Source organism: Diadema antillarum, unplaced genomic scaffold (assembly GCF_040938485.1).
Source record: "Diadema antillarum isolate AM-2024a unplaced genomic scaffold, OU_Dant_1.0 seq00001416_RagTag, whole genome shotgun sequence".
In the NCBI taxonomy this organism is placed as follows: Eukaryota; Metazoa; Echinodermata; class Echinoidea; order Diadematoida; family Diadematidae; genus Diadema; species Diadema antillarum.
In genome coordinates, this window is record NW_027272168.1 from 465,746 (window position 1) to 490,374 (window position 24,629).

General features: G+C 38.3%; 2 protein-coding genes across 2 annotated transcripts; one reads left to right on the forward strand and one right to left on the reverse strand.

Moving 5' to 3' along the window:
* The first annotated feature begins 6,589 nt into the window (after positions 1–6,589).
* Positions 6,590–11,033, forward strand: LOC139709227 (uncharacterized). Its single transcript, XM_071621181.1, has 3 exons — positions 6,590–6,675; positions 8,716–8,963; positions 10,519–11,033. Exons 1-3 carry the CDS (start codon positions 6,590–6,592, stop codon positions 11,031–11,033), a joined length of 849 nt encoding a protein of 282 aa, XP_071477282.1.
* An 11,325-nt stretch (positions 11,034–22,358) lies between these two features.
* Positions 22,359–24,629, reverse strand: LOC139709228 (uncharacterized). Its single transcript, XM_071621182.1, has 2 exons — positions 24,328–24,629; positions 22,359–23,007 (listed from the first exon to the last, which is right to left on the reverse strand). Exons 1-2 carry the CDS (start codon positions 24,627–24,629, stop codon positions 22,359–22,361), a joined length of 951 nt encoding a protein of 316 aa, XP_071477283.1.

Sequence of the window (24,629 nt, forward strand, 5' to 3'; positions counted from 1 at the left end):
GTTATGAACATGACGGATTCCTACACTTATTATTTATTACATAGAGATTACACACTACCAAATTAAGCGCACGTAAAATAGACGCGCACGGCACGTAGTGCGCTCTGGCTATGAGGGACTACTCTCTCTATTTTGCGTTTGTACACTCGTGGGCGGGCAGGTGCGGGCGCCATTTTAGGAAGCAAAACGACCCAAATGACATCAATCATTTTGATGTAGCGAACTCTGCCTTCCTTTCATTTTCTTCATTACAGCGGTGTAACTGTGTTTGTACTTTGCAGGCCTCAAAATATCACCAGAAGCATCTTTTCTGTCGATACATAAAAAACATGAAGTAATGTCATTTACTTTTCAATCTGTAGTCCCTCAAAATTTGTGTTTGAGCTGACCAACGCCGTCTATCTCTTTCACTCTCTGCCCCGATCGTTATCAGGCCTATCAACAGTATAATTATGGTGATGATGATGACGATAATGATATAATGATAATAATGATATTATTATTATTATTATTATTATTATTATTATTATTATTATTATTATTATTATTATTATTATTATTATCATTATTATTATTAACAATAATGCTAATAACAATGATAAGAAGAAGAATAAGAACGAAGAATAATTAAGAAGCAAAACAAAACAAAATTATATACCGGTAGTTTACCAACAGACGACACCATGGTGTGAATGGTGAAATTTAGATTACCAAAAGAGAAGGGCAAATGGAGGGGGACTCGGAAAGAACATGTTTAAGGGATTAAAATCCCTTAATTGCTAAAAGAGAACTGCAAAGGAGGTACACGTCTCCAGGTGGGGAAGAGAAAGCTTGCATGGGGCACATAGCATGATACACCGTTGAAACTTAATTAGGCCTATACCATACACAGGGGCCGGCAGAGCGTTTTCAAAAGTGGGGGAGGGGGGTACATCCGGGTTTCATGAGCTAATGACAAGCAACAACAATAACAACAAAAAGGGTCTTCAGCTCATCTTTCTCCTTCCACTTCATGTTGACAAGTAAAAATAATAACATAAACAAAAACAAAACATAGCCTTACCGTGCTCACACATCACGGTCTCTGTCTATTTCTTTCTAGTGTCACTTAAGATTATTCCTTTGTATGGTGAAAAAAAAAGTAGGAGGGGGGGGGGAGGACCCGGACCCCCCCCCCCCCCCCGGTTCCGCTGGCCATGAAATGGATTATAGAATAAAACATAATTAGTTATGCCCTACATAATTATGATAATAACCTGGTAGTAGTTCGCTCAAACTTTGTGGGACTCACTGCCGATTGGAAAATAAATGGCATTTCTTCAACTGCATTTCATGGTTAGACAGGAATATACACTGTAAAAACATCGGTGTTAGATTTAACACCACTGGTGTTAAATCTAACACCGATCAAACTTCAATAAAGGACCACACCCACAGGTGTTAAAAATGCACTGTGATGGTGTTGAAAAGTGTTCACCTGACACTTCGTGGTGTTAATTTGACACTGTACCTGGTGTTATTTTGACACTACTGGTGTTAATTCAAAAATGACACCACATGGTGTTGATTTGATATTTGCTGGTGTTAATATCAATGGTTTAACACCCGTCCAGCTTCAATAAGGGACCACACCAGCTGGTGTTACTTTGGTGTAAATTTATTTTCACATTTTTTCAAAAATCTAGTATTTTAATGTAAAATTCTTGATCGTCTTGTTTAAATTAAAAATCAACAAGAAGTGCAGTTACTAAGAAACTCTTCAAAAAACAGTTTAAAATTTGGAAATGACACCCGTAGGTGTTAGTTTAACACCATAAATGAGCACCGAAAATTCAACACCAGCTCGGTGTTCACTATTTAACACCGGACTTTTTGCAGTGTACTTCTGGACAACACCCCCCCCCCCTTCATGATCTTTTTTCATCATATATACGTGTAATAATAACGCTTTCTAGACTACGATCTAGTAGTATGTATACATGTAGTACCCAGTGTCGCAGTGCTACACAAGACACGAAAACAGTAGTGGCCCAAAACCATTAAAAATGTACAATTCAGGTTTTGAAATTTTGAAAAAATAAAGTTTTCTCAAAAACATTCCGATAACGAAAAATTGCTAGAGGATACACTGAATTTCAACTTAAACAAAAATGAGCAACAAATGTTGCAAACTTTTTATGTTCTGAAATTTGAAGCTGAAAATAAAAATTTCACTACTGTAACTTACGTTACTGCGCTTATTTTTCTTTGACCATATTCATTCTATTTAGGGATGAACAATGCAACTATCCTTCTATTGGTGGATAGTTTCGAAGATATGACCATTCTTATTTCAGTGTGCCTGCTATATTTTTTCATTCATTTGATGAGTTACTGTAACCGTGAATTAAGATATTGATAGATATTATGATGGAGGTTGTTAACTATGTAAAGTTATATTGTTTCCTATATTTTTTTATTCGTACACATAGAACTTGCAGAAAACTGCCAAATGATTCCAGATGGATTTGTCCTACACATATTTTCAAACAATCCCAGTCACCATAATATGACAAATGAAAATGTGACTGTTTAAACCTTGGTAACGTTTGTTACGCATATGAGTCACGTATGTTACATGAATATATTAAACACTAAAAAAGAAGATATATTTTAAGAGTTCTAATAAATATCAAGAGTACCAGCGTTGCAAGACCTTCAGTACTTCTGGAAGCAGATTTATTTAATTGTCGTCTGATGTTATCGTCCTTATAGTATATACATTTGGCCTAAAATGAAAAATTGGACTAAAATATCTAAATTTCAAGAGTTTATTTTGTCTAGATATTATGAGTTTCACTGCAAAATTACCTTTTGAAGTGCCCTGTTTAAAACCAAAGGAATGCATTTATGTAAGAGTTACAAAAGACATTGTCAAGAACCCCTAAAATGTATCAGTGTGTACTATAAACAATTATTGTAACGTATGTTTCAAATGTTTCCAGATTGAAATATTAATCACTCGAAAGTGGAGATGCATTGGAAAGTGCATTAAAAAGGAACGATACATCGCTAAACAACATTGCACAGTGTGAGTGCACAAGCTGATCAGTACTTAACTGTTTAGCATATTAAAGTTTACATCAATAAGGTATATCAGGCATAAGAGTGAAAAATTTGAAATAAATCACAGCGAGCCAATGAAGTTTAAAATGCAAACACCAGCACTGCTTTATGATTAATAATGCATGATTATCACAAGTTTCATTAATGAACAAACCATGCATTATTGTTGCTTAAAACGTACAGATTTCTTGGCACATTATTCAACAATGTGCCAAGAAATCTGTAAGTTTTAAGCAACAATAATGCTCGATTGGGTAATAGTCACAAAAATACAGAATTATAAACAATTTAAGAGTGGTCACGTAAATGGGCAGCTTTCTCACGGTTTTAGATTGAGGGTATAACGGACATATTATGACACATGCACTAGTCTATAAAGACAAAAAATGATAAACACAAAAAGGCGCACCTTTCATAATTTGGATACCCCGCCCCCCCCCCCCCTTTTTTTTTGGGGGGGGGGGGGAAGAGCCAATGGAGAAGGCATAGAAATTTCAGAAGAACAAATTGCAATTCTTCTATTTCCATTACATAGAATAAAAGTTCAGTGACATATAAAATGTCTTCAATGTATATTACATCGTTGTAAAAGACAACTGTAAACTTACAATCTGGTCTTTTTCTGCAAAAGGCAACTTTCAATAAAAGGTATTCTGGGTAAGAGCCAGTGTAGGAGAGAATAATGCAAAAGTGGCGAGTTGTATTAAAGTGAAATGATATAAAAGTTTGTATAAGAGCGTTAGTATGACGCTTTCTTCTATTTTCTAGGTTAAACTTCATATTTTCATTAATATCTCGGAAGAGTTAGATTGGGTAGAATTTTTTATGGATGATTTTCGGTGCATAAACAAGAAAATTTACATACATTTCATCCTTTCAATTTGTTATCTACAAGCCAACACTTTTATCCAGTACCTTTCACTGTAAAGCATACATAAGTATACATCATTAGCCATTTTTTAAATTTGTGAATCAATTTCCTTGTCAATCCTTGCCAATCAAGTCGACATTATCACCTTCATTCACCCTTTGCTGAGATCGGTTTAAGTCTTCTTTTATTTTCTTGCCGAAGGCTCTGTGTTTTTTAACTCTTTCAGTTTTTTTCTGCGCTCTTGTTTTTCCCAACTCTTAAGATTTTCTACAGGAACGTAATACTTTTTTACACGTTGTTTCTCGGATTTACTCTCTAAAAAATCGAGTGAAAGTATTCACTCTTAATGGGGTGAATAAAAAAAAAGAGTGAATCTAGAGTGTTAATGTTCATTTTCACTCTTTAGAGTGAGCTCAGGGACCACTCCTAAATCTTCGAGTGATCCCTGAGCTCACCCCAAAATGAGTGAAAATGAAATTTTTTTCACTCAAAATTCATTCCAATTTTACTCCAAATTCACTCTTTTTTTTATTCACTCCATGAAGAGTGAATATTTTCACTCATTTCTTTTTTAAGAGAGTAAGGAAGGCTTCTTCTCCAATCTTTTCCTTTTTCCTTCTTCAGTAATCGGCCTGAATCTTGGCTCTTGATTTTCCCATTTTGACCTCTTGGAACCCAAGGAGTAATGATAAGATTCCCTTAACAGAGAAATAAGAAAATCCATACTGCAAATCAGTGATAAGATATTCTTACATTTATACGTAACCTACGTTACCTCTAATTACAAGGAATGAAGTGTCACATAATGAATTTTGTAGGTTACAATCGTTTAATGATATGATAATTAAAATGAAAACCATTATTTCCATCATTCATATATATCATTAACGTACGTATTGGATTGATTTAGAGTGATTGAAACCTACGTTACCAAGGTATTCAGGGCCTCATTGACAATGATTATCGCCAAAAAGAATGGTTAGTGCAAGCCTAAAATTGAAATATGTTTTTCATCTGTTTATTTATGGATATTAGTCTCTTTTAGGATAAAGCTTTGGTGAAAAGTATGACAGTGTACATGCAGATGTAAAATTGAAACCTACGTTACCTTAAGTGAAACCTACGTTACTATATTGACCTTATGTTTAGGTTCCTTAATGTTGTATAAATATCTGAGTGAGATGTAAATTTGTTATTCTCCTCGACAAAACAAACACCAAAGTACTTGCTTATAGTAAAAAGTACCAATATTTGAATGTAATTACGCTAAACATGACTTTGAAAATATATAAACCGTTCGCTCATATACTGAGAAAGATCTCGTGCAGTCCATTCCCTGTGAGTCGTCAACGTGATGCGCCATTTTGTCGCAAGGACTGTTTCTAAGCAACTATGGAGTAAGATGGCTCTAGATACCACTTTTTATCGATGAATGGTTGCAATGTTAGTGAATCTAATTAAGATTATCTTTTCGGGGGTAACGTATGTTTCGGTAACGTACCTTCGATGTGACTTTTTCAAGCGATTAGTAATGGCTCATAATTGAAAACTCAGTGGAGAGATTGGGGTACCGTATGCCAATGTTTGGTATCTTCCTTGTAACATTTTCATTTTTAATTTTCCCTAACGGTGGTAACGTATGTTTCATTTCTTAACCATACGGTCTGAAACATGTTAGTGCTTGAAGCTTTTTCTCTGCAGCAGATAACCAGGTGGCACAACTATTGTTTACAGCATTGGACGAGACATTTTCTAAGTTTTCAGGACGGATAATTCACAATTTCAACCCTAGGGAATGTTTTGAAGGAAAACCTAACTTGAAATCATGGTAACGTATGTTTCACAGGCCTTTGCGACAAATTTGACTTGTAAAATAATTCAACTGAATAGTTTTCAATTATATTTCTTTTTGTTCTAACGTGTAGACAAATGGCTTAATTTGCCCTAGAACAAGTTTTAATGAAAAAAGATCATGGTTTCATTTGCATAATAGTAACATATCGGCAAAACTATTAATTTGCGACATGCTGTTTTTTGGCGGGTTTACCATCTTTATGAATGCATAACTTCCGAAAGAATCATAACTGGATGTTCAAATTCTCGGTAGTTCTAGTTAACAATGTACTAACGGTAACTATTACCCGAAACTTATGACAATCGGTCGTTGTTTTATTTTTTCTTTGATAAAGCTATTGCGACAAGTATTTCACTAAATTGTACATATTTAGTGGTTATGGTCTCGTGCTCGTGCTGTAAGCGCCCTCTATCGATTTATTACCCAAATGGCGCCTGTATTTCGCACTTGAGCGTACGAGAGTTCAGTGGTACTTATAGCGCGGGGGGCAAAGCCACCGAGTTCGAGTTTGGTGGTTCCATGGAGTACAACACCCGTACGACCCGTACCCGTTTGCGTGATGGGCGTGCGTGCGAAATCGCGAGAGTACGCCCTCTAGCGTCTATACTCGATCCCCATGCCCATAATAATACGTACTCGACTCGTTTAATACACCGTACATCTGTACGTGTATGTTTTCCATCCAAGCAAAGACGCCGGGGATTAGACAAGAAACAAGGGATTTTTTTTTGTGAAGAATCATGAGTAGATCTAAGAATATGTGCAGTGCATTAAACTGCACCAATACTTACACCAAACTATCTGCAGGTTCGTCCTTATATCGTTTCCCTAAAGATCCAGGGAGGTAAGAAATGTGTTTCAGCACTAACAAGTAACAATAACACTTAATGCACTGACAGTTACAACCCAGCTCGGTCGCCTCGCGCGCTGGCGCAGGGAGCTACCACCGGAGACCCCCGGCCGTTGCTCGCTGCGTGCTCCGCACGGCGTGTGGTCGGGCTGTACGGTACACAATCAGTAGCACAAAAACAAAACTGAAGCCGCCTTTTTTTGCCTTTGGATTTAACAGAACTATGCATTGAGTAGCTAATCATCAATATGTTTACCTCTGATATTTCACAATTGCTAACATTCATGCGAAGAAAAAATGAGATTTTATTTGTAAACCTTTTCAAATGTCGGTCGTTTGTGAGGGACATTATCTTCTATAATGACAATGTGTTACGCGCTATATAAGCACTGTCAATTATTATTATTATTATTAATTTATGTTAACATTCTAACGGTTATTTCTAACAGTATTCAACACTACAGTCTACACTAACACAGTAGCATTGCAGTCCAGTGTAAGTGATTGTAAAATATACGATACAGATCTTTAGCCTATTTAGCTAAAATCAATACAAATACGTTTATCCTGTCCGGATCCGAACACCCAACATTAACGACAACTGCGCAACATGTCAGCTAGTAGTACTAGTAGTATCACACTATCAGTTTTTAGTATGAGGAATTGGAATGGGGATTGTAAATTATTTCCGATCACTTTATTTTAGGCTTTGCCGTCTGATTCTACTCAACTTAATGGGCGAATGAAGACTCTCCTATTGAATTTCACTGAAAAAGTTGTCTTTCAGACATTTCTACAATTATTACACGGTAAAGGTACAACTACAGAACAAGACTTAAGACATATCGTGTGGGGGGAAAAAAAAGAGTGAGAAAATTTTCATGTCAAAATTGTAAATTTTGAGCAACAAAGTTGTGCGTTTGGAATTGGGATCCGTTCGAAATTTAAGACCAACATACATGTACAATGTACATGTATCTACTTAACTGACATTTGGCAGAGTGTCTTGTTTATGATATGTTATACTCTAGTCTCTCTATCTTGACTTTATTACAGTTGTAACAAATTAAATTCTCAGACAGCAATACTGTACATCATCCTAACAAGTTACATGTTCAAATGCTGTCTGGCTATGTACATGTACATTATTTAGTATAAATCTTTAAAATAAGTGTTGTGTGGAAGAAGTATAGTTACTATTAAATACTGTAAAAGTGGAAATTTTTGCGCTGTTGAAATTTTTGCGCATTTCGCGCAACCAGAAACTAGCGCAAAAATAAAAGCCCGCGAATATTTTTGCTTGCCATATGTTCCTGTGCGTGACGTCTTGATTCCGCGGAATTAAAAACACGCGAAACTCTTTTGACCCGGCCAAGCGCAAAAAATTAGTCGCGCGAAAATATCCACTTTTACAGTACTATGACTGTAGAGTAAGACAGGCAGTCAACTTATTTATGTGGACAAGTAGGAGTGGACCTACCCAAGGCTTGCCGAGGACTCGCCTAGGCTAGGTTTTACCTAGAGGCTAGACCTTCAATACTTTATATACCATGATACAAGTCTGTAGCTTCGAGTCAATTAAGACTGCATTTATATTCATGTTACAGATTTTCTTCCCTTCCACAAGCCATGGCCTCTGGTGTCTGGATTCAAGTTTACGCACAGATTTTTGAAGATACTCGAAAGCTAGGGACCAAAGCTGCCAAGTTCATCATGGGGGTGCTTTGCATGAAATCATTTACTTAAATTGAAAATGAATGATTTGGTGCACACTTTTGGTGAATTCTGTGAACAATTTTTGTTAAAAAAAAATGTAAGTTTTCAAGATTTCTGGGGAGGAACAACTGCCAGCCCCTACCCCCCCCCCCTCCTCTGTGTAGGCTCTGAGTGAAAGTGAAAAGATGTAGGTCTATACATACTAGGTAATAAGTTATGAATGTGTGTATTAAGTTCATTTTATCTTCAATCTTTGTCTTTTTTATTCATGATGAATGACATGATGATTTTTTTTTCAACATTTTTTTTCCCCCACAGATGTGCCAGATGGGTCCAAAATACCAGGAGGAAAGACCTGTTGGGGAAGTCACCATTGTACCTCTACAACAATTGTAGACTCTGCTCGAAGCATTTTGAAGATGGCCAGATCCTGTGCACAGGCCGACTTGTATGGAATGCAGTACCAACTAAATTTGATGTACCCAATCCACCAAAGCCAATAACTCCAAAGAGAAAGCTACCAGCAAGGTGTAAAGGTGACGAACCCAAAGCAAAACAATGCAGAGGTAGGAGATCTTAAATATTGAACAATGTATGTGCATATACTTGAACTAATTTTCTGAAATAATTGCGTTATTGGAAAAGAGAGACCCACGTAAAAGACAAGCTTGTAGAAATGTGAGCCACTCATTACATCAGACTTGCAACAGAATAAATGTAAAGGTATGGAAACACACACACAGAGGCACAAGACGCTCGCAGAAAACAAGAACATAGTCAGAACAAACAATGAGACAAAAGGAAAGGAGGGAAAATTATTTGAGAGGAAGCAGGGGTCCGCAGCACATGCAGGGCTATTGGCAGACACTACTCATTGGCATGGGCAAGGTACTGTAAAAGTGGCTATTTTCAAGCTACTAATTTTTCGCCCCTTCGGAAGAAGTGCTTTGCGTGTTTTTAATTCCGCAGAATCGAGACATCACCTACTGGAACATATGGCATATACAAATATTTGTGTGCTTTTATTTTCGTACTAGCTTCTGGTTGCTCAAAATACGTGAAAATTTCAACACTGCGAAAATTTTCACTTTTACAGTAATTTACATAAAGGAAGTTATGCAAATGAAATGAAAAAAAAAAAGAATAAGGTGTAATCCAACTTCTCAGTGAATGGAACCATTGCAACACTGCTACCCGCCTTTCTGGCTACAGGCCTGAAAAATCATTCAAATTTCAGTTCCACCTGAAAAAAAAAAAAAAAGGAAATGTATTTTCTACAAGTCCCTTTCACAATAGTCAAAATTCAGCTCCCACAACCCCCCCCCCCACTTCAGCCCTCTTTACAAATTCTAAAATTATGAATGGCCTCTTAACCAGTTTTAAACATTTTCTTTATTATCAGGAACCTTAGTGACCGCTGTACAAGAAGACAATGACCATTCTTATAAGGCATCTACTGAGCCTGCAAGTACAGAGCAAGAAGTCTGCAACAACAGTGTCAGCCATGCGAGTGGTAAATACCTATTGTCCATATTTACCCCAAAGTTTTTGTTTTTACTTGTTTTTAAGTCCTCAATTACTGCAATGTCTTACAAGAAATGATAACTTTACAAGTGGTCGTGCTTCTTTTTTGTTCACTAAATATCTCATGCCCATCCCTTTCTTGACATGTGCACTTTGCACTCAGCTAATTTTTTTTTAACCAATTTTTTGTTGTTGAAATTTCACCTAAATACAGTTTAATTTTTTTTTCTTTCCTGGGGCAAAAGTAAATATGTTACAATGTGAATGAAGCTGTCATATAAATACATAAGAAAATCAAATTTTTGCATATCAGAAAAAGTTATGTTTTCTGCTATAGCTTCCAAAATATAGTGAAAATTGAGCATAATTATTCTTTCTAGATCATAACAAGAAATATATGAGCTTCTTTTCCACACATAAAAAAGTACCACTTTCAGTTAAGCCCTGGAGAATGTGAATGCAGTGGGACTACAGTGCTGGAAACTTATTGCAGGAACGTTGTCGCTGTAATTATGCATTATTTTCATTAAAAATGACTTGTAAAAATCACATACTGATAAATTCATGTTTGTTCCTTTGTTGGCGTCTTATCTGCAGGTAAACCAACGCCTTCATCAACTCTAGCTCCACCACCTCCACCTCCAACACCCCCGCCTCCAACAGCCCCACCTCCAACACCCCCACCTCCATGTAAGAAAACCCCAAACAAGAAATCAGAAAAGGAACCTACTACTTCAAGAAGGGATGAGCCATCAACATCGCATTCAGTGCCAAGACATGCAAGAGTGAAGATTTGCAGGCTAAGAGCGAAAGTGAAAAAACTCGAAACTGCACTGAAAGGGGCAAACAAAAATGCAAACAGTATCGAACAAGCAATTGACATTGCCAAGAACTATCTGAACGAAATGTCCCTAAAATTCTTTGCTAGTCAGTTACAATTATCCAAATTCAGAACCAAAGGGCATAAATATACACAGGATGACAAGGCTCTTGCCTTTGCGCTCTATAACAATGGACCCCAAGCGTATGAGTTCTTGCGTAAGCTCAAGATATTTACTCTGCCGAGCGTATCTTCTCTGAAACCTCTGAAAAAGCTTGAGAAGAAACCTTGATTCAATGGCATCACCTTTGATGTATTGAAAAAGAGGTCGATCGAGTCTGTTTGTTAACTCGTGATGAAACACTGGCATAGCCAAGGGGGACCGATGAGGGTGGTCCCCCCCCCCCCCCCCCCTTCGATTTAGACTGGGGATTTGGAAGAAGGTTGGTAGAAAAAATGAAAAATTGCATGTATACTGTATACATGTGCAGGAAGCTGGTCTCCCTTTCAACCTTTCATCAAGTAAGATCATGATTTTTTCAATATTTCGCTGAAAGTGTGCACTAGAACATTAAATTTCAAATCTAGAATTACAAAATCTTTCTTGCTTGGAAGGGGGATACCCCCTTCCAAACCCTCTCCCTGTGTGCCCCTTTCCCCAGCCTCAGTACTTTTCTCAGAATGACAAAAACTTCTGAATTATTCTGAGTGCCAAGGACTTGTCACACAAATACATGTATCCCCTTTTAATCAACCCTTTCCTCACTCAGTTCCCCTATATCAGATTTAGTGCAATTTATTGACAATTTCCCAAGTATTCCATCAAGTATTGAGATATCTCAATTTCAATTTCAAAAAGAGCTCACTAGTATGAGAAGGATAGGGATAGCACTCTCCCATGCTTTCTCCCTGCTTGCCACCCCCCCCCCCCCCCCCCCCCCCCGCATACTAGTAGATTATGACTACACTTTGAACATAGACAGTTTTCCAAATACGCCACAAAATGTGTGCACCAAGACATTTAACTGCAATCATAAAATACAGAATCTCCATCACATAGGAGGGGGAATAGGGCCAAGGGCTTATCCTCTCCCACATCCTCCTGCTTTGTCTCTCTTTCCACAGACTTGCTATGCTTCTCTGATTGACAAATTTCCATATACAGTATTCCAACTAAAGTGTGCACCAGATTGTTGAATTTCAGTTCTTAGTATGAAAAAAACTCCCTTCATTATGGGAGAGGTATCTTGCCACCCTCTCATTGCTTGGTCCCCTATATAGACTTAGTACACTTTGGGGAATGATGATTTCCGAATTTTCCACAAAAAGTGTGCTTCAGATTGCCTCATTTCAATTTTAAAAACACCAACGCCCCGTTGAGTGGGAGGGGGCATCCCCTCACACCCTCCCTCTCTACCTCATTAGACCTTGTACATATGCAGTGATGATGCACATGTGGAGTAAAAGTTAAATTTTTACACTTTGCTCTTTAGGGAGCTTACCTTCCGAGGCAGTGTACATTGCCCAGTTCATAGAAAGGGTTGATCAATTATTTGACTCGTGCAATTCAAGAACACTTAATAACAAAAAGAGAATACATGAGAGCAGCTAAACCTAGTTCTCCCCATATCCAATTTTGGAAGGACTGCATAGTTGGATTAAAGAATGGAATATAAAGGATGGCTCAGCTGCCAAAGTAGCATGTTCTAATGGATGGGTGATTTCACTCTGTGCATTTGTTTAGTTGTTTGATGATCTCACTAGAGAACATGAATTTAAGTTCCTGCTTACCAATTGCTTGAATCAGGATTGTCTTGAAAATCTGTTTTCCATCATATGGGGTCGGGAAGGACATCGTGATAATCCAGTAGCAAATGAATTCAGGTATGCGTTGAGAGAAGTAATGTGTAACGTGGCACCATTAGGTCTCCAAAATTGTGAAAAAGATGAGGATCATTACCTCGTGGATTTTGTTGACAGTGCCAAACGTACTACCACTAGCAGGCCCATCTCACCTGAGTCAAGCAAGCCTCAAGGTGCGCAATCCAAGGCTGCTTACGAACCACAAGATCAAGACCGTGATAGGGCAGGTCAAAATGCCTTGGTCCATGTTGTTACTGAATATTTGGCAAGAAAGTCATAGTCCAATCATACTGGTCCAAAATGTGAGGAAGCCCTGTGAAATGTGACCCAACAACTAGATGACACCTCCCAACTCTTGATACAGTGTACACTACAAAGCATACTCCACTTCAGTCACCTCAGATTTTGGATTTCTCACAGTTCCTTTTGATTGCTTAGGATTATTTCTTACATGTGTGACAGGATGTTTGTCAAGCACCTCCAATGCTCTGGTATTGGGGAGAAAATTACAGGCAGGATAGTTGCAGAGGCCAACCAAAGAGGCATTCATCTTGATCTATGTGCAAAAAACAAAGAGGAAACATTTATTTCCTATTTTGTAGAATTCAATTTGTTTTCTGCTGTTAAATTCCATTACACGTGTATAACAAACATGGTTATAATGAAATTTGGGTTACAACGAAGTATAAATTCAGGCTGCAACATTATCCACTCTATGTATTTTTATTGTTTTATGTGTTCGGTTATAACGAAGTTTCAATATAACAAAAGAAAACTGCCGGCCCCAGTGACTTTGTTACAACGGGAGTCCACTGCAATACTAAAGAAAGGATAGGGAAAGAACTGGAAGGTGATGAAAACTTCCCAAATTCAGTTTAACCCTAATCTTTACTAGTCTAAGAAATTTAACTCCCATGAGCTAGTGAGAAGCAAGTGAAGTCGGGGCTTGAAATAAAATTTCAAAAAAGAAAAGATTTACGGACAATTCCCCGTGACTGGTAATGTGAGTCCTTTTTGTCGAGCCCACCGGAGGTGAGGGGAGACTAAGGGATCGCCTGCGGCGTCTGTCCGTCCGTCCGTCCGTCCGTCTGTCCGTAACGCAACAAAAACTTCAATAACTCTTTACTCTGGGCTTCAATTGCAATCAAATTTCGAGGGAAGAGGGGTCATACAAAGTTTCACATTTTACCATATATGAAGGTCACCTCAAGGTCAAGGCTCACAGGCAGGGGTCAATGAACTTTTAGAGCCCAATGTTAAGTTTTTATGGCGTGTTTCTATTATGGGTCATAACTTTTGATCCATAACTCCATTTGTGACCAAACGTGAATGGTAGATGTCCCTTGGGGAGTGGATGATCACCACAAGGTCAAAGGTCACAAGCAGGGGTCAGCAAACTTTTAGGGCCCAATGTTAAGTTTTTATGGCGCGTTTCTATTATGGGTCATAAACTTTTGATCCATAACTCCATTTGTGACCAAACTTGGATGGTAGATGTCCCTTGGGGAGTGGATGGTCACCACAAGGTCAATGGTCGCAAGCATGGGTCAATGAACTTTTAGAGCCCAATGTTAAGTTTTTATGGCATGTTTCTATTATGGGTCTTAACTTTTGATCCATAACTCCATTTGTGACTAAACTTGGATGGTAGATGTCCCTTGGGGAGTGGATGATCACCACAAGGTCAAAGGTCACAAGCAGGGGTCAACAAACTTTTAGAGCCCAATGTTAAGTTTTTATGGCACGTTTCTTTTTTGCCATAAATTTTTACCCTTTCATATCTCTTTTTATCTGTTATCTCTTTTTTTTATCTGTTATATCCCATTCGCATGCAATTTCTTGTTCGCGAATGGGCGAGACACATTATGGCACTTGCCTTGTGTTAATAAGCAGTGGTAATTTTGATCATTTGTGAATGAATGCCTAACCCTCATCTGCTTTGGGGAGTTGTTGCCACCCCATATGAATTTGAATTTGGCATCCCTAATATAGAATTATATTGTATTACGGTATAGCTTCATGTCAATTTCCACCACCCCCCTCCCCCCGGAAGACTCGTTTGTCAATGAAATACATCTCAAATGCCCTGTGCATTTCAAAGATTAGAAGCCGGGGTAGATGTTAATTGTTTACATTTTGGGACATGCCAGTGCCCAAAATTGTCTCCCAAACTGTACTACAAGTTGAGTGGTCTGCACTTGCATTATGGTACGGTATAGTAACCGAGTACTCAAACAATTCGCTACAGTTGTAAAGTATTCAGTTGAATAAAGAATGTCTGTGTAACTCTGAATCAGTATTGTGTATTGCCATAATTTTATTGTGGTTGGTTCAGTCATGAAAATCCAAATGAAGAGAAGTCCAGTTTATATGTTACACATCTCTATTCTGTAAATACAATGTTGAGTTAGAGTTTGAATTGACGGCCTGCCAGAAGTCTTCTGACCACTGAAGTAGTGTTCAGTGCTTCTGACCTCCATTCGATTATCCCTGCTCAGCGCTAAAAAGCTGCAGACTCCATCTGCCAAAATACCAATACTGCTTCTGTTTCACCAGCGGCCATGCAGTGTGTAGGATCTTTGTATCTTTGGTGTTATGCACTACAGTAGCCCTAAAATACCGACCAATAGCTGATATCTATTGTGCAGGTTTTATAATACTGGTCTATGCGGAAGCTCGCCAATCCCTCCCCCCAAGATGTCTGGCCTCTTTTAATCTTTCTGAAGCTTGCCTCCCACATTTCTAGAAAATTGTTTGTACACACCTGTTAGTGTTATGATCTCCTTACTCCAACCCCTTTTCTTTGATACTAATGACATTACATGTACAAATTGTACTTTTTTTTTTTGGTCGGGGGGGGGGGGGGGGGCGTCAAACTTCACACAATGTAAGAGCATCTTAGCAGATACATGAATTTCATTAAGTACAACTTCAGTTTGTATTGTGTAGACTGCATTTATTGCAAGTACACTAAGGATCATCAGCTACAAGAAATTGATATCTTTATGTCACTCGCACACTAGTGATGTATCACAAACATGCAGGCCCTACCACTAATATGATGTATATATATATATATATATGTGTGTGTGTGTGTGTGTTTGTGTGCGTGCGCACGCGTGTGTGTGTGTGTGTGTATATATACAGTGTATATACAATGTTTATAATATATATGTCAAAATGTTAGGGGTTGTTAACAAATGGTTGATGTAGACAGATTCAATAAGGCGAAGCCAATGTATTTTTTTTTTAACCAGTAAATGTCCCATATAAATTACACATAGGCTCTACCTACGACGAAACATTATATGCAAATAATTTGCGTACATGCAAGATTCAATTGGCAACACGGCTTGAATGACTATTATTTTTCTATAGACTTATTGTTCTTTATCTTTAATGTTTACTTTCCAGTCAAGAATATGTCTATTATCTTACATTAGCTGTAATAGATTACCATTCAAATAATATATCAACTGCATACTCATTGTTTGCTGTTTGTCTTAAAGAGGGCATTTGGGTTTATATTATACATGGACCAGAGAAGAGGCATTGGGGTTAAAGTGCGATGATAGGGGTCATTGGGGTTCAGAGCAATGAATTTGCTGAAACGGTGGATGAGTTTCTTCTCTATACCTGATTGAAGAAATCCACGAGGTATAGACTGTTGAGCTGACTGACACAACTTGAAGGAGTAAGCAATCGTTGTGCACTCTTTTCTATCATCCAGTTGAAGAAACCAAATCTTTTGGCGCCGATACGCATGATCTCAACTACACATTTTCTCTACGGGGCCGTGCATGGATGGTCGCCTCAGTCAGGTGGTCGCTAGAATAGGATTGAGTGTCTAGGTGAATGTGGCAAACCTTAACATCAGTTTGGTCAAACATGGGCCAGTTGTCTGAAATTCTTTGCCCCCAATTTAAAAGCAGTGAACATCGTTTGAATTTTTTAGAGAAAATTAAGAACATCTTTATATTTCAGTATTTTTTTTCTACACATAACATTGATTCCCACTTAATCTAAGCAAGGAGTTCAAGGCCATTATAGCGTAATGCGTAAAACCACAATGACATACATGGTATATACGCATTCCGCAGATCAACATCACACCAGCGCAGTAAACCCACCACGTCCTCACCTCAGAGTATACAGTACAGTAATCCTATCCGTCTACCGTGACGGTCCTCATCTCATCACACGTGCTCTTCAGTGCTGCTCATTCAGTGAGTGACAATTGTGAAAATCTATAATTTTCATTCTTTTAGCAAAGTGTGTCTTCTGCTAACGTAGGCATACCTTCAGTCTTACGTTGCATTATGTCTTCTTATATACGTTTCCTACCACTGTTACCACTATAATGTATACATACTACTTAGTATACACTTTGCTATTTCTTGTTATACTGTATTAAAAATGCAATGCAGAAAGAACTGGATTGAACTAAACTAATCATCACTTATCTCGGAGCAAAATAAAAGTAGGGCCTACACATTTTTCTTCATGTATCTCCTCCTAAGACATTAGATTATCTCGATGGGAAATCCCCGTCTCATTTATCTTTAACTCATGGTTTGTTTGTTTTTCCACATGTTACTCGAAGCAAATTCCAGCGTTGTATGCATATTCCCTGACCAACACTCACCAGTACGCATGGGCGGCAAAGGCAGCCTCACCAATCTTATAAACACTCCGAGATCAGAACGACCGTGCCTCCAACCAATAACAGGACGTTCAAGAGATGGAGTCATATAGTAGTCTCGATCCAATGCTCGATGCCGCCGCTTAAAAATAATTGAAGTATTACTGAATCTGCCCTCAAGATAGGAAGACAATAAAATTGATTCACGTCCCATTGTATAATGACTAACTACTCTCTAAGGAAGATAGCTTATGTCTTTATGATGGTACTTTTCGCCATCCCTATTATAAGATAAGAGGAGTATACATAACATTATGACACGGGGATGCGCGGAAAAAAAAATCGCAAATACTGCTGAAATGAAGAAAAAGATCACTAGACGGTGGCATGTCTGTAGACTTATCTGATATATCCATTTATTAAGAAATACGGCCTATACTTGAAAATCATACCGTGTCTGTTTCATTTTGTGGGAAACAATAGGTAAAGCCATAAAATCGGCTTCTATGGAGGATACAATTTCAAACACTTTCACAACATACAGCTCAGATTTACACTTTTGCACATTTTTGGGGGACCGAATTGTTGTTGTTGTTTGTTTGTTTGTTTGTTTGTTTGTTTGTTTGCTCTTTGCTTTATCATTAGGTGAAGTTTCATTTCATTCTATAAACAAGCAAAATATACCCGATAATGTTACCGTGGAAAATGAACTTTCAGCTTTCTCAGAAAGATGGCGGCATCGAGCCCCGATCATCAAAGGCATGAATACACCTATTGAATTCTGTTGTGCATCCATAGAAAACGGGCAACTGTTTGAATACTCACAGTTGGAATTCCATCTCTTGAACCTCCTTCACACTGAATGTGTAAAATACACCCACGTATTAAATACGTACATACACAGTACACACAATACGCCATTACCTATTCAAATTTATGATTTTTGCGTCGAGTTGTTTTCATTGTAAATGATTGAAAAAATTGCACTTCGTCGACGTAAACAAAGCACCGATTATATGGTGATTTTTAATAGTAGCCAGGATAAACAAAATACAGCAACAGAATACTCCTTTCCCGAGTGTTTATGACAGCACGGTGCTGTCCTGCTGAGCGTTGGAAGAACGAGTGTTTACTCATCCCCGATTGACAAATATTATTGCATGACATGCACATGTGAGCAATTCTATGCAGGTCAGCACGCATGCCCTGATGCAACTTTTACATTCTTCTGATGTTGTTGTTGTTTTTTGTTGAGGAATTGATATCTTTCACAAGAAATATAAAATTGCACATTGGGCAAGATTGACATTTTCATTCCATTTATTCGAATATTAATTATACCTTTGACAAACAAGCAAACGATCGGCTTTACACACATAACAGCAGTTTCAACACCGATTTCAAAGTCCAACATCGATAAGTCGATCGAGGCAAATTTGACGTGTCATACGCGGAAGGCAAAAGTCGTTTTAAGACGAATCATTTCGCAGCCCTTCATAATTATGAATTATGTATGTTTGATGTGATGACAATGCATATATCGTGTGTATCTAATGTGATGACAATGCAGAAATTTTGGGTATAATATCATAATTACCAGGTCCGTAATGGGGGGGGGGGGTGTCCTTTGGCAAGATCCGCTTGAAAAAAAAAGAATAAAGGTGAAAACGTCTTCCCAAATTGCTCCAAATGCAATGGAGGAGTACTTTTTTTTTTCTATCAAATTCTACAAAAATCTAAATCCCTTTAGATAACTCTAAACGAGGTACTGTATCGCGAGAGCCAGTCTGACCATGACTGTACGGGGCTGGGAGAAGGGTTGGTTTGTTTATTTTTCGTATTTGCTAAGCACATTATTTTCTCGTTATCCTCTACTATTGGAGAGTACCAAGCTGTGATGTCAAAGCCATTCATCACCATGGAAACTGGTTCTGATCAACCTCACCTGGTTTGAATATCTGTGAACACGACACCTGGTTCCAACCCAAGCTAGAACAATAAACTGTGACATCATCACTTCGTATTCTATTGTGAGAACACATGGCATTATAGTGATATCTGTCACCACTCAATTCACTGCCGTACATTATCATGTCATTATGGGTGATATCCACTATACAATAGGTTTACGAATAAGAGATGAAAGACATACACCACGAATTACCCATATGCATTTTCCGTATACCGAGGTACGGTCTGGGAGAGGAATACTGTATGTATTTACAAACATAGAATGATTTTTCCCCCTGAACACCCACCGCTTCTCGTTATGGGCCTAGCTGATATTGTGTGAGTTGCATATTAACAATATTTATCCATTGTCATCACTTTTTGAAACGTACCAACGATAAATGCATTGTCATCGCACAAAATTATCACAATATGCATTGTCATCACGTAAAATTCCTACAATATGCACTGTCATCTCATCAGATACATTACCGGTGATTACCAGGGGCCACAGAACGTTTTTAGCGGTGGTGCCGTGGTTGGGTGATGCTGGGGGTTTGTGCTCGTGGTTAAGCAGGTCAAGGGTCAATGCCCCTCCTCCAGTCGTCCCCCTCCCCGTCCCCACTCATTCCTCTTTCTCTTTCCCTTCCCCATTCGACAGCCTTGATCTGTCCAGCCCGGCTCGATACGTTGACCGGCATGACCAAGACGTCGCCAAGGCCGAGATCTAGAGCCCTAGTACTGTTAAAGGACAAGTTCACTCAAATAATATGAACAATCTATATCAAAAGAACACATTAGTGAAGTTTGAGGAAAATCGGTCAGTTCGTTCGAAGTGATATATAATAATTATATAGATATATTTATATAATATCTGAAGTTACAAGTTATTAGTATCACGACTAAAAAATAAAATAAAAATGTCGGCCATTTCAGAAAGAATGGTCACCATAGTCCAGACAGACTGCAAATTTCGCATGCCCGCGTATGACAATACCTAGTATAATCCGTACGTTCGCGATCGATATAGATAGGGTCTGTACCTTTGGCAATAAAGTAAAATATACAACAGCAAAAGCAGTGCTGATTAGGAGAGATTAATTTCTTCACTGTTACAATTCATTTATTCATAGTCTGACGTAATTGTCCGTAATTCTTTGCTATTTAAAACTGATTTGACTGTATAGCATTGTGTTGATACAAATTTCTATATGTTTGTAAAACTATAACTCAGCTAATAGATTTATAGATGTATTTATATAAGAGTTACTATGATGAAAAGAGAAATCTATTATAGAGATAATATGACAATAATTATGATGTGTTACGGAATGCGCAAACTAGAATTACGACATTATGAGCAACTGTCCACGAGGAATGATCAAAATATACATTCAAAGACCTGAAAATCAATACCTAGAAATAACTATAACCTTATAGACCATTATATGCATAATATTTAGCACAAAGAACGTATAACTGCGTAACAAAGAGTTTGCGAAATAATGAAAGACATTATTGTAATAAAGTAAAGATCCCCTAAGCGTTTCTTAAACTGATAAGAATGTGTTTTCAATCATCATCCACTCCTTGTCATAAAAAGGCGCACTTCACACACATTTTACCGTTGCAGCATTTGTCAGTTGTATACTAGAATATCTGTTTTCTTATGTATGGAATACTATGTCACCGCTTTCACCATCATCATCGATCATCATATTCATAATAGATATTTGACATTTCAAGATCCGGTGCATTGCGAACATGACGGTGCGCTAAATATGAATATCTTATGATAATGGTAAACATTGACAGTGTATATATTACACTTATAACAAATTCCTCGCACTATTTAAAGACTGCATCAAACTAATTGCATTGAGGATTTACACAACGGCCCAGGCCACTTATCAAATATCAGGGAGACAGCTCGCATTGTTATATCACTACGAAGCTCGTTCAAGCATCACACACTGAAAATAGCACATTCATGTTGTCTATATCTAAACGGCACAACATTGGCATGGTGCAAGAAAATTTTGTGCAAAGAGATGTTAGAGACATGTATCCCTGAGAATTAGCATGGGGAGACAAAATCCCAAGATATTAATCGAAATAAATGTCTTTAATATTTCAATTTCATACTGTCAAGTTTCATACTGTCAAGTTACTTTCCTTGGAGAATATTCGAGATTATTTCCAGGCAAAAGTAGGAAATGAACAATCATCAAGACTTTTGAGTTCGAGGACTTGAAAAAGAGTTTCCATGCGGTATAAATGAACGTTTTCATGCAAGTAAATTGAGTGGTGTATGATTCTGTATTCGGAGGAATTATGGTTTCTGGGTAATCAATCAAAACTTGACGTTTTGAAATACTAGTACATGTATTTTGTGTGCATGCCGTTGGGAGATTTGTGAGGTTATAGAATCAGCACCTCGTCTTTAAATAGTACGCATTGATAACTAAAGATGCATCAAGCCATGACAGTGCTTTTCCTTGCAAATACATCGAAGCCCAAGTTTATCATCAATTCTATATCTGATTTTGATGTGAACATCCCCTTTTGACGAAAACATTGACATTTTTCGATTTCGATTTCGATTTCGATTTATTTTCATATTTCTCGATGAAAAAATACATCAAATACTTTGTATAACAAAATTAAATGAAGTACATGATATCAAGCTGGAGACATACATAAAATATTGCAAATATATAAAACATATAGTGGTCGATCTATGAAGTTTTGAATCTGTGAATGAATGCTAAAGGAACATGAAGGAACCTACTTAAAAGCGAGCTTGTTGAGCGTAGGTCCCACTTAAAATCGAGTTAAAGATTAAGATGGGGAGCACGGGTACAACAATGACCGAAACATAGAGAAAAAAAGTACAATTATACAGTTATATAGCAAATTCTTCTCTAATGCAGATTTGGGGTCGGATAAGCCACATGCTGTAGGCGGATGAACCATTGTCGTTCTGGCAACAATAACAATATGACTCAATATATGATAACAATGATACGGTTAAAAAGTATTAGAGAGTTATACATTGCGTATATCAAAGAGGGAACACATGCACCTGCAAATCCCCCCCCCCCCAAAAAAAAAAGACATTCAACAACCAGTTACATTGCAAGCGGTGCAACTCTGTAGAAGTCACACTTTAAATTTATGCTTAGACATTTCCTGATAGTATGGCATTGAGACATCGACGCACTCAATGAGGTCGTCGGTAAGTTGATCACGTGGTATTGGACCGGCACCCTCCTCGCCAGGAGAGACAAAGCAGGTGCTCTTCAACGCGGACGTGTAATACTGCTGATGACTGTACATGTAGTGGGGTGTCGGAAGCTTCCAGCCGGTCGTCAGCAACCCAGACGGTTGCCATGACAACAGAGACTCCTGGTAGGGAAAGCCGACGCGGTCACAAACCTCCTTCACGATCGGTCTCGGGTTCGTCGCCATGTCGTGGGAGTCGATGATCAGGGGTTCGGAGCCGGTTTGTTTGCGCACGTACTGCCAGAGATCGTGTTGTGCTTTGTAGAGTTCCAAATGTTCGTAGATGCAGGGGTCGTCTCGGAAGATGTTGAGGTTGTCGGTGTTTTCACCCCGCTCCCCGAGGATCCGAACCATGGCATTTTGTATGGACGAAAAAACTCTGGTAGGATCTCTAATAAGGAAAACGTGGTTGAAACCAGCAGGCACAAACTGGCGCGCCCTCTCCGAGAAAACGCCGTGTGCCTGATCCTTCACGAAGACGTACTTGCTATCGTCTGACTCAATCTGTCGCTTAACATCCCCATACCTGTTGAACAACAGCAGCAACAACAACAAAAAAATAATGATACCGTCAGGTAAGCATTCATACATGTCATAAATTTTTCTACAGGTAGCACAGAAGCTCTCATTCTTTAAAGAACTTTTTTATTATACTGTTTAGAAAGAACATAAAAATGTATATGTAACAAAATCATTGTTTCCACATCTCATACTTCTAAAGTGGTTAGCATCCTCACCGAAAGTTGATCATCAATATCATTATAATGAGGCTAATGCGGTAACGTTTAATTGACACACAAAATAACAGCGGGCTTCTCATCAACCAGACTGAAATCTTCAGTATGGCGTCTTATTTTCGGAGATGAGGTGGAAAACACTCGACTTCAAGTTTAACAAGTTCAAGTAGCCATCGAAAACGTCGTCATCATTTTCATGACGTTCCTCGTAGACTTGTTGCTCGATGCATTATCTAATAAGATTGGACTAGTGATAAATTTGCTGTCTTTACACACCTAAAAAATAACGTTAACAATATCAAGTCCGATACAATCAATAGACACTTTACTTAGCTCAGTATTTGATATTCGCCGAAGTGTGCATGGGAATAAGTAAAGTATAGGTCTTATAATTCCGATTATGATTCATTAAAGTCATCAATTCGATTTCGAAATATCGACTTTCAGATTTCTTGTTGAAAACTATACAAGCTAATGAAAAAATAATATCTGCTAATATAATATATATGTGTGGTTTCCAAACTTTTCCTTGTCCCTCTCCTCCCTCCTTCATCTTTTTCATTCATTCATTCATTCAATCATTCATTCATGCACTCCTCTCTTTCTAGGGTCCTCTTTCGCCAAAAACGTGCTTTTCAAGAATTACATACACATGGTGTTACCGCGAATCTCTCTTCTTCAAGGAGCCGTAAGTTAGACGGACAAATATGTACAATGGTTATTATTCTTGATATATCAGTTAAAGTCAAATAGAATGAGCAAATATTGTGACATAAGGAATACCGTCACACGTGTCTAGCACAATCGATAGATTACAAGCAAGTTGTGTATATGACATAGTTGATGTCCAGGTATCATTTTCTAGATAGCAGTAGACATCTTGTTAGATGACTGTCAAAATTCCATAAATGTCAATGAATGCAATAAAGAACAAACGCTGCGAAAAAACCCACACCTTTATCTCTAGCCCTTGACTTTAAGCATGTACCTTTATAGAGATAACTCGCCGTCGTTAATGATCAACACTCATCCGTTGGTGATGTGTTTAAGAAAACATCCCGACGCAAGAAGTCTTAAAAGGAAACGAGGAAAATTATAGACAAACATACCCCATCCTCTCTGGCGAGGCCTTGAAGTGTTTCAGGTTGACCATCAATTCTGCTGCCTTCGCGTACGCCGCTTCGTTCCCGCAATACTCGGCGGGCAAATCCTCTCCGGTCTGCTCCACGTAGACGCGGTTCACCCAGTCGGCGAGCATGTAGTTGGCAAACCACACCGAAGTCTCCGGCATCGCCGCCAGGCATTTGGCCAGTATGGACGAGCGAGATCGAGGCACAGCCCACAAGATAGCGCGACCAGGGGTTGGCGTCCCGAGCCCGCTGACCGAGGGTTTATTGGCTTGACTGGACAT